This window comes from Pectinophora gossypiella, chromosome 8 (assembly GCF_024362695.1).
Source record: "Pectinophora gossypiella chromosome 8, ilPecGoss1.1, whole genome shotgun sequence".
NCBI classification, from domain to species: domain Eukaryota; kingdom Metazoa; phylum Arthropoda; class Insecta; order Lepidoptera; family Gelechiidae; genus Pectinophora; species Pectinophora gossypiella.
Window position 1 is genome coordinate 4,320,594 of NC_065411.1, and position 11,741 is coordinate 4,332,334.

General features: G+C 40.6%; 2 protein-coding genes across 2 annotated transcripts; both read left to right on the forward strand.

Annotated features, from left to right (window-relative positions):
- The first annotated feature begins 3,457 nt into the window (after positions 1 to 3,457).
- LOC126368996 (uncharacterized) lies at positions 3,458 to 11,729 on the forward strand. Its single transcript, XM_050013275.1, has 4 exons — positions 3,458 to 3,591; positions 4,527 to 4,657; positions 10,796 to 10,925; positions 11,545 to 11,729. The coding sequence occupies exons 1-4, from the start codon at positions 3,537 to 3,539 to the stop codon at positions 11,700 to 11,702; spliced, it is 474 nt and encodes a 157-aa protein (XP_049869232.1). The 5' UTR covers positions 3,458 to 3,536; the 3' UTR covers positions 11,703 to 11,729.
- Positions 4,764 to 8,623, forward strand: LOC126368839 (uncharacterized). Its single transcript, XM_050013002.1, has 2 exons — positions 4,764 to 5,690; positions 8,486 to 8,623. Exons 1-2 carry the CDS (start codon positions 4,913 to 4,915, stop codon positions 8,497 to 8,499), a joined length of 792 nt encoding a protein of 263 aa, XP_049868959.1. The 5' UTR covers positions 4,764 to 4,912; the 3' UTR covers positions 8,500 to 8,623.
- Positions 11,730 to 11,741: the final 12 nt, after the last annotated feature.

Here is an 11,741-nt window from a genome sequence, read left to right on the forward strand (position 1 = left end):
TAAATACTAATTTTAAGCTGAGTTTGAGGAAATCCTTGAAGTCGCCTCAACTGGGGACGGAGTCAATGAATGTTCAAATGAACATCTCAGAATACGGGCGGGAATACTTTCAGAGCATCGGACGTATATCATTAGTGTCATCATCAATCTTTTGACTTTTTGTACATACTTATCACTTTTTTGCTCGATATCAATGATGGCAACAGATAGACCCCTAATATGAATATGAACTCTTCATGCCGATTCGCACTTGGCCGGTTTTTTCAGTTCCCATTTGCCTTCAACATGGACACAGGCCCTGGCTACGGTGTTGTAGAGAAATACTTCTATGAGCATGAGAAGTGCGGTCTACAGGAGATTCCGTACGTAGCTATACAGAGACCGTGGATGGTGGTCAGGCGAGGATCTCCTTACACGGAAGTGTTTAAACTTGGGTAAGTACGTTAGTAAAAGTTCTTGAAAGAACCGGCACGTAAGCTTTCGGTCGATCCCAAATCCAAATAATGGTAACTTGAGCGGACACTGGCTGGCTTAGCACGAAAAAGTATTTTAACTATGTTCGGCATCTCTGCCCGAGAAGGACTTAGGTACGATAACCGAATTGGAGATGTCATTAGGGTTCAAAAGGTTTAATACGATCTACTCTGAACCGGAGTGCGTGTATGAAGTAATTGATGAATGTGGAGGAAGCAAGAGAAGTGTGTCAGGATCGAAGCAAATGGAATTCTATAGTCTTTGCTTACCCCGGTGGGAAATAGGCGTGAGTTTATGTATGTATGTATGTATGTCGGCATCTCTCTCGTGGATCGCGTGCGCAATGTTGATATTTGTCGAAAGAAAGTCTGTAATGTGGGTAAGCGAATCACGAGTCAAAATGGGTCGGATATTTGGCTAGACGTAAGGATGGTTGGGGAACAAAGGTCGTCACAGAATGGTGGTCACGGAAAAAAGGTCAGTGGGCAGAACACCAGCACAGTGGTGGACAGATTCTCCTTATTGATTGATATAATATGACCATCAACAAGTTTATATAAGATAATTAAGTACTTACGTTGAATAAAGTAAATGATTCCTGATTCTGATGACTTCGTTGCAACGGTAGGAAAGTTATTAATGAGGTTAGGCAAGGACCGGAAAGGATGGTGGAAAATGGAGGAGGCCTATGCCCAGCACTTAGGATCACGCGGGCTGATTGATGATGATGAATATAATGGATTCCAGCTGCTTATTGACGCCCACAGAAGCTCTGTTCAAATTCTTAAAAGTACCATTATTTTATTCGAACTCAAAGTAGGTACTTCGTTGTATCGTAGTAGATGTTAGAATTACAAAATTTTTGGTATTGTCAGTTATTTCAGGCTACAAGAGCATGGCATGGGGGAGCGTGCTAATACGAAAGTGTTCACCAAGAAGCCACAGTGTACGGCTAGTGGCGGTATATTCGAATCTGTGAACATTGTCGATTCCTACCCACCGTTTCTTCTTCTACTCTATGGCATGATCATGTCGTGTGCCTTGCTCGCCCTCGAAATATGGGTGCATCGAAAGAAGATGAAAATGCTCGCCTTAGAAGAAAAACAAGATGAAGACGACGTTTCTACTTCTAGTTTTCACGATGTAACACCTATTTATTGCGAATAAGATGTATTACCTTTTATAGTAGTTATATTGAAATTAAGTAGGTACTTATTTATCCTACCTGTCTTATTTTAAACTAAGCTTACTTACTCCTATACATACAGGTGTTAGTGAAATCGTAACGAAAACTTTGAGGGATGATTCAGGCCATGATTCTGAGTTGATATCAAGTGGAATTTTCCGTCGCAAAAGTATGGAACGGAAAATAATTTAAATAAGCTCTAGAATTTTCATGAATTCTCCGACAGGAAATCCCACTTGATATCGACTCAGAATCATGGTCTGAATCACCGCCTTCAGTATTCGTTACAGTGTCACTAACACCCATAGGTACCTACTTGTATGGCTATTGTATGTACTTGTATGGGGTGTAAGTGACATCGTAACGAATACTGAGAGGGATGATTCAGCTGATTATTCTGAGTTAATATCAAGTGGAATTTTCCATCGCAAAAGTATAGAATTGAAAATAATTTAAAAAAACTAAAAAAATAATATGAATTTTGCGACGGAAAATTCCACTTGATATTAACTCAGAATCATGGTCTGAATTATCCCTCTGAGTATTCGTTACGATGTCACTAACACCCTGTATAATATGTTTTTTTTTTACAGGAGGTACATACCTATTTTTTTTTAACGTTGCTTATTGTAGATTTGTCGCAAATGGCTTTAATTACTTGTCCGGACAAACGGGGAGCGCTGATGGCTCTCACCTAAGAACAGGAAGTATAATCTTGCTGTCTAACTACTTGAGACTTATGCAACTGTGAAATTTGAGAGGAGACAGATAGCTGTGGGACCTTCCAACCCACGAAGGGAAAAGCCCAATAGGTACAGTTTAGGTCATATAGGTACCTCCGAAACGTATTTCTCGGGAATGTGGGATTTCTCGCGATGTTTTCCTTTACCGCTGAGCACGGAATCATTTATGATGAACTTGAAAACTAATTTGAAAATCATTGGTTTAGGCCCGTACTGGGATTCGAACCATTGAGAGATTCGCGAATACAGTGAGGGAAGCTTTTCCAACAGGGCCGTAGGTGTACAGTCACGAGCAATATCATGTACCCACTTTAGAACCCTGTCGCACTATCATATTTGACATTTAATGAGACTTACGGTTTAATTCGTCAAAAAAGTTAATGTGACATGGTTTCAAAGTGTATACATATTAGTACTCGTGACCGTACCCTAATGTAGGGCCGTAGGTGTACACTAATGTTATCCCGGTACCAGTCTTGCACCAAAGAGTTATTAGTTTATCTTAAGTGCAGTTTTCACTAACACAGTTGGCTCGACCCTTGTAGACGGCGCGGTGATACAGCGCACGCTAACAGAAAACTCGGTGAGGTGTGGGTACTTACTCAGTGAGGTGTGGGTACTTACTCAGTGAGGTGTGGGTACTTAGTATAAATAAATTTCCAATCCACATTTTGTAACGATAAGTGGACTTTTATCAAAATAAATACTTTTATTATGAAATTTAACACTTAACCTCTGGTTCCCGAAACTACGAAGATACAGAGACCGGCCTATTTTGGGTTAACCTTGGAACATTGTTAGTTTGTAAGAGCACATAATTTTAGATTTAGGTAAGTGATTTTCTCTTAATTATTTATTGCAATAAAGTTATTATTATTACTTTCTAAAATAAAATTAAGAAACCTGTAATCAGAAATTTTATTCGCCTGTTTCCTTTTACTTACCTATATCATTTGCATTGCGTACCTATCTTGATTCGAAGAAAACTTATAAAGTATAGCGGTGATTTGATCATAATTACCTATTGTTAAAATCAAAGATAAGATAATTAGCGGTAGGTATTTTTGATTACGATAAGTATACAAAGGAAGCGGGATATCAGTTAGTTGTGATATTGGTTTTGCTAAAGGACAATGCGTCTAAAACTTGTTTATATTTTGCTTTGTGCTGTTTTTGGAAAGTCAGTTGGTAAGTGAAATTTTAATTTTAGATAAGTAGTAGGTAAGGTAAGTACCTACCTAGGTTGAATTTTGCTGTTTAGGGTGCTTACAGACCGGCTCAGCGATGAACGGTTCACGGCGTCGTTGCGTACTGTAAGCGTACTTTAGTTTGACAGGGATTCCCGCTATGGTGATAACCATCTGCCACTTTCAAGATACATATTTGTTGAATTTACGATAAGCTGCTTTCTTTTTGTTTTTTTTTTTTTTGACGTAACTTATTGTAGATTTGCCGCAGATGGCATTAACTATTTGGCCGGAACGAAAAGCTGCAAAAGTCCAATCAGTTTCTTGCAAAATACTTATTGCACTTAAGACCTCCTAGTTTCATTTCGTTTCTGTAATAGACCAAAAACACGTACAAAAACATTAAATTTTATAATTATGACAACTTATGGTTCATAATTTCACGACTGTTTACAAATAATTCGCTGGGCTCGGTGACTGACTTTTTGCTCTTTGATCTGTGATCAGGTTCACCTATAAACTGCCTGTATACGTTCCACTGCTGGGCACAGGCCTCCCCCCAATCAACCGCAGGGGGTACATAGTGGACGTACCTCCGACTACCCCCAATGAGGGACTTTCCAGGCTAGGCTCCTCAAAAACAATATAGATGGCGCTGTACACATTTTCCTTTGTTTAACCTTCTAATTTCATGGATAACAGGCATACCTAATGCATCTTTTATCTGTGTTTTTGGGTATAAAATGATGATCTTCTTATTACACCCAGCTACGATTTAGCCATACATTTTATACCTATCTAGATACACCCGATATCCGACCCCGCGACCTTGAATGATCGTGCTTGATTTACAGGATGGTTTATGCGTCTTATTAAATAAATAAATTAGTGTAATGTATTATACCTACCTACCTATTACACACTTATTCCTTCCAGGGCTGTTACGATGCTACTCTTGCACATTCTCGTCAGTGGATTCTGATCAGTCATGTCTTACAATTACGGACAACACGCGCTCGGTGGACTGCCCTTTCGAGTACTGTACCATCTTCCGTCAGGAGTACATTGTAAGTACAGTTCAATACAGAATTATTATGTGTATATGGATTAAGTATTTGGTTATTGTTGGGTATGTGTGTATGCACGCCGTCTATGTGTGCGTGGGCTGCGACCCCGCACTTTTATATGAAATAAAGTGCAGTGCGAATCTAACTCTCGGTCGTATTACTTGTTCCCCCCGCTACGCCGACGTACCAGTGGCGACGAGTACCGTCTTATGCGCGTGTGAATAAAAAATATATATATATTATAGTTGTGTAAAAATGTCTAGTAATTTGGGAATTTTAACGGTCTTTGACCATAATGTGCACCAATGGAATACTTACAAAAGTCGACTTCGACAGTGGTATATTGCAAATGACATAACAAATACGAACGACGCAGCAGGAACAAAGAGACGAGCCGTGTTGCTAAGCGCACTCACGGAAGGTACCTACAAGTTGGCAGCGGATTTAGCCCTGCCAAAGGACTTACAAGAGATACCTTATGAAGACATTTTGACACTGCTGGACAATCACTTCACGCCAAAACGTTTGGGGTTTGGCGAAAGGCACAATTTTTACGCAGCAACACAACAACCCGGGGAAACGCACACACAGTGGGCAGCCCGACTTCGCGGGCTGACAGCTCATTGCAGCTTTAACAACGTCGAGGAAGCCTTGCGTGATCGCTTCATAATGGGTATGGCACCAGGGCTAGAGAAGGAGAAGCTGTATGCACTAGACATAACGCAGCTAACGCTGGCCAAAGCTGTGGAGCAAGCGGAGACCGTACGATGCGCGCGAGCCGGCGCAGCCGCCGCGGCGAACCCAGCGACGATGCCCGAGCAGCTGTTTAAGATTGAGAAAAGTGATAAAAGTAAGGCCAGTGCGGGAAAAGTTAAATGTGCAGTGTGCGGGTATAATAATCACAAAAGTAATGAGTGTCGTTTTGCTAATTACGTTTGTAAGCGGTGTAACACGAAGGGTCACTTGCGTAGGATGTGTCCTAATAAGATAAACTACGTAAATACGGGTGCCGGAGACGAAAGCGACGATGACGGTGAGTTATATAATATCCGTTCATTCAAAGGCGAACCTGTTGTGGAATCTGTTTGCGTTAATGGACGTAAATTTCAATTCGAAATTGATAGCGGGTCGGCTGTTACGGTCATCTCGGAAAGTATGTATAATACTCATTTTAAGGCTGTACCATTGTCGACTACAAGGAAGAAGCTAATGACCTACACCGGTAACAACATAATGTGCGTAGGTTGTATTCGAGTGAATATATCATATGCGGGAATGACTCACCCGCTCGATGTATATGTAGTACGAGAAGGCGGGCCGCCGCTGTTGGGCAGGGACTTTATGTCTTTATTTAAATTGCAGTTCATTCCAATTAACTATTGTCAATATTCTGACCTTACAATGGAACAGTTGCAAGGACAATATCCAGAACTTTTCTCCGAAAAACTGGGTGAATTTAATAAATATAAAATAAAACTGTTATTAAAAGACAACTCAAAACCAGTTTTTATGAAAGCCCGGCCCGTCGCCTTTGCCCTGCGGGAAAAGGTGGGGATAGAACTAGATAGACTAGTTCAGTTAGGTATTCTTCAGCCTGTCGAATATGCTGAATATGCATCTCCGATAGTACCTGTTCTTAAGCGAAACGGCTCAGTAAGAATATGCGTAGATTATTCGGTCACAATAAACAAACAACTGTTGGTAGAACAATATCCTCTGCCAACTATTAGGGAGTTGTTTTCAAAATTGCATGGCGGGGAAACCTTTTCCAAATTAGATTTATCCATGGCGTACAATCAATTTATGTTAGATGAGGAGTCGCAACGTCTAACGTGTATCAATACACATCGAGGACTTTTTAAATACACTCGGTTGGTATTTGGCCTTGCAAGTGCTCCTGCGATATTTCAGCGTGCCATGGAATGTTTATTATCTGGAATGAATGGCGTAGTGTGTCTGCTAGATGATATTCTTATAACAGGTAAGAATAAAGAGGAACATCTAGAAAGGTTACACGCCGTACTCCAAAAACTTCAAAGTTCAGGGTTAACTTTGCAAAAAGAAAAATGTGATTTTTTTAAACATGAAATAAATTACTTGGGCTACGTAGTTGACAAAACTGGATTGAGAAAGTCACCGGAAAAAGTTGCAGCAATTTTAGAGGCCCCGATACCGACTGACATCAGTCAACTTCAATCATTTTTAGGCCTCGTAAATTATTACAGGAATTTTGTAATCGGTGCCTCAAGTATACTAAGCCCGTTATATGATTTATTAAAAAAAGGTCACAAGTGGTGTTGGAGTACTGTCCATAATAAAGCGTTCGAGACAATTAAAAAATGTCTGGCTTCAGACCAAGTACTAACACATTACAATCAAAATGCAAAGTTAATCCTGACTGTAGACGCGTCTCCTAGTGGTTTGGGAGCTATATTGTCGCAAGTCGGAAAAGATGGCCAGGAGAAACCTATTTCTTTTGCGTCACGAACACTGAGTACAGCGGAGAAAAGGTATGCGCAGATACAGAAAGAAGCGACCGCAATCATTTTTGGAGTGCGGCGCTTCCATCAGTATTTATACGGAAGATCAGAGCCATTCACATTACGTACTGATCATAAACCCCTTATATCCATTTTCGGTCCGCATAAAGGCATTCCAGAGGTATCGGCTAATCGCTTGCAAAGGTATGCAATGTTTTTATGTGGATACAACTATACAATTGAATATATACGCAGCTCTGATAACAGCGCGGATTACCTATCGCGCGCCAGTCTGCCGCCGCCGCCGCAGGATGCGCACAACCAGTCCGCGAGCGCGCCGCAGCTAAACTCGGATGATGCGGCTTCAATAGATCGCGCAGCTTATGTCTGTTTCGTAGTAGAAGGTAATATGCCGATAACGGTAAAAGTTTTAAGCGAAGAAACAAATAAGGACGTGTTATTAAGTCGCGTAAAAGAATACATTGCGGGCGGTTGGCCGAAAAAAATATGTGATCAGGGAATCAAACCTTATCACATGTGTAGAACACAACTTGCAATAGAAAATGGATGTATTATGAGGGGACATAAGGTTGTTATTCCGGAATCATTGCGTAACAAAATAATGTCTGATTTACATACGTCACATTTAGGGATTGTAAAAACAAAGTCAGAAGCGCGTTCACGATTTTGGTTCCCTGGCATAGACGAGGCGATTGAAAAAATGATAGGTACATGTGGCGTATGTATCCAACTGCGACCTTCGCCCGCGCGCGCGCCTGTTTCGCCGTGGGAGAAACCCCCCTATTCCTTCCATCGGCTACATGTGGATTTTCTTGGCCCAATAAATGGTCGAATGTATTACATAATAGTTGATGCGTATAGTAAGTGGGTTGAGGCCTACGATATGAATAACACAACTACTTCCGTTGCGGTGATCGAAAAAATGTGCGATTTTATATCTAGGTTCGGCTTACCAAAGGTTGTAGTTAGTGACAATGGTACAGCTTTTTGTTCCAAAGAGTTTAAAAATTTTTGTGATCTAAACGGGATCTCACACTTAACAACACCGGCTTATCATCCAGCAAGTAACGGCCAAGCCGAAAGCTTTGTAAAAATAGTTAAAAAAGGAATAAAATCAAGTGTACTAGAAGGTCGTAACGTCAAGGAAAGTAAGTTAAAGTTATTCAGATATCTCATGGACTACAGGAATTCCATACATTCCACCACAGGGTTGTCACCAGCGCAAATGGTTTTCGGTAGGAAATTAAAAACACGAATGGATTTATTTGACCCTAAATCGTCGCCGCTTTCGTCACCAACACAAATTAATCATCACTTGAATGCACAGTGTACGCAAACTAAAACTCAAAATGAATCTAAGTGGCAGAAATTAAAAAAAGGAGATTTAGTATTATATAAAAAGTATCAAAATAAGAATAGTTACTGTTGGTGTAAGGGAGTGATTGAAAAACAAATAGGAAAAGTAATGTTTATAATTAAGGATAGTGCAACATTAGCGTGCATAAAAAAACATGTAAACCAGGTAGTACGGTACAAAGGGACAGCAAATAACCGAAAGCAATGGGACTCAGAGATAACAGACTATACAAAACTCTTACCTGAAACAATACCACGAACGCCGTTGCCGCCGTCTCCGCTGTCGCCGTCATCACCGCTGCCGCTGGATTCGTTACCATCACCGCGGCCACGGGTTTCGCCGTCTCCGTCGTCAACGCCGCCTACACGGGTTTTACCCAAGCCGGACAACTCAAAAATAATCACCGGGGAGGAAAACACTGAGAGACCGCGTGCAGAATTCCAAACGACTATAGCAGGACAGCAACAAATAAATGCTACCGGCGAAGAGATGCGATTGGACGCCAATGATGTTCAGCAAACGAGCTCTGATGATGAAATTAACGAAGCTACAGGTGCCGGTATTTCAGAGATACCTGAACAAAATTCAGAGTCTATTAAGAGGTCACGAAGGAACCGTCCCATTGTAAATTATAAGCAGTACTTTTAGGTGTAGGATAACAAGGACCATAATAGGTACCTGTCACTCTTATAGTTAAGGTTTATTATTGTTAAATAGGGGTAGGAGATGTTGGGTATGTGTGTATGCACGCCGTCTATGTGTGCGTGGGCTGCGACCCCGCACTTTTATATGAAATAAAGTGCAGTGCGAATCTAACTCTCGGTCGTATTACTTGTTCCCCCCGCTACGCCGACGTACCAGTTATTATGTGTATGAGTCCATTATTATCATTTCTTCATCTACAAAGATGATTATACCTAAACCACACCCCGGACACTACATACAAATAACCTCGTTTTACACAGACACCACACATTGACGTTATCGTACACGCGCGTCTGTGTGTGACGTCTGACGCCATACGATGCAAGTCTAAACTATGTCCTAGAGGGGAGATAAACCTAACTCAGACGCTGGTGGGGAGCGGAGAGTTGTCATTCCTTAATCTATGCCTAAACACGTGTGTGATGTGATTTGTGAACACTAAACACGATGGTGATAGTCCCCTTCGGAAAACGCGTGACTTTACATCAACTTTACATGTACCTAGTCGTAGTGCCATTGGTTCGAATGAGGGGCTTTTCAGATTACGTTCCGCAATAACGTGATAATTTTCTCGATTCTCATTGTTGGGGGTACGTAATTATTAAAAAATATAAAGTAATGGCAGAGGCATATACAGGGTGTTAGTGACGTCGTAACGAAAACTTTAAGGGATGATTGAGACCATGATTCTGAGATGATATGAAGTGCAATTTTCCGTCGCAAAAGTATGGAACAGAAAATAATAAAAAGAAAAACAAAAATTTTCATGAATTTTCCGACTGAAAATTCCACTTGATATCAACTCAGAATCATGGTCTGAATTATCCCCCTCAGTATTCGTTACGGTGTCACTAACACCCATACCTATTTGTATGGGTACAGTATGTACTGGTGCGGGGTGTAAGTGACATCGTAACGAATACTGAGGGGGATGAAACAACTGATTATTCTGAGTTAATATCAAGTCGAATTTTTCATCGCAAAAGTATAGAATTGAAAATAATTTTAAAAAACAAAAAAAAATCATTAATTTTGCGACGGAAAATTCCACTTGATATCAACTCAGAATCATGGTCTGAATCATCCCCCTCAGTATTCGTTACGATGTCACTAACACCCTGTATAAACATAATTGTTGCTTGATATTTGGATCAGATACGTATAGAATTGTGTCGCTAAGTAGGTAACTACATTTCTTCTCTTTATTTTGCTCAGAAAAATAATGAATGCAATATCAAGGGTCATCATTTATACACAAAAACCCAGATAAAAGATGCAAGTCTGTTATCCATTAAATTAGAATTAGCGCTAAACGAAGACAAAGCTATGCAGCGCCATCTATAGTGTTTTTGGGAACGTGGCCTGGTCAGTCGCTCATTGTGACATGGTACAAAAGTGTATACTTTTGTCGACGTGATCAAAGTGGTCACGGGCTGATATGTACATATTATTAAAGCTCGTGACCGTAAGTACCTAATTTTCTGTTCTGAGGTACCTGCTCTCTATTTGCATCGTGACTGAGAGAGAGAAAAAAAGGGACAAATATATAATTTTGCAACTTGTCTATTTCTTTAGGATCCATCAGGAGTAGTCGCCAGTTTCAATCGGGGCTGTGACGATCAGCCGGACTATCTAAACCACGACATCGTCGACGCAAACTTCCGAACGTATTATCGAGCTTGCACTAATGACCTGTGTAATATAGGTAAGTAAGTCAAATTGTAGAACAAGGTATAAGTATCTGGTGTGAAAGTTTCATCAAAAAATGTGCGTAACATCGAGACAACACAACAGTCACAACGGCCTCTGTGGTACAGTGGTTGAGCGTTCGGCTCACGATCCGGAAGTCCTGCATAGGTTCGATTCCTGATGGGGACAAGCCTAACAAAAACACGTGGTGAGACTGACCCTACACCTGATTGTCCGAAAATAATATTATTCCGTGCTTCGGAAGGCATGTTAAGATGTTGGTCTCGACTAACACCTACTTATACATATACCTACAGTCTTTACAAGAGCCTTTAGTGACGGGACGACATGCGTGGCTCTGTCTACTCCGATAGGGATTAAGGCATAAATCTGAGTAGGTATTTATATCACTGAGGTACCTACTAGATATTTAGGTATACCTGATATGCAAGCACAGGTTTAGATGTACAGTTACACGGCGTGTGCTACGCACGCTCGTAGTCTTTTAGGGTTTGCCAGAAGTCTTCAATAAAACACCTCGCAAATCTCACAGCCATTACTAATATACTTAAGTTTTAAGATGGAAAATAATGTTTTACGAAGTTTAAAAGTCGTAATGCTCTATCATTCACCAGGTAACGGTATTGAGTCGGTGGTGGGAGGAGCTCTTCAACCTAATCCACAATTCGAAGGGGACAATTTATTAGTACCAGGTACAGCTGGAGGTGCAAATGCTGTACATACAACTCTAGTTGCTTTACTTTTTGTATTAGTAATGCATTACATTGTTTAATTGAATAAAATTAAGTATAAAACTAAATATGTCGGTAAC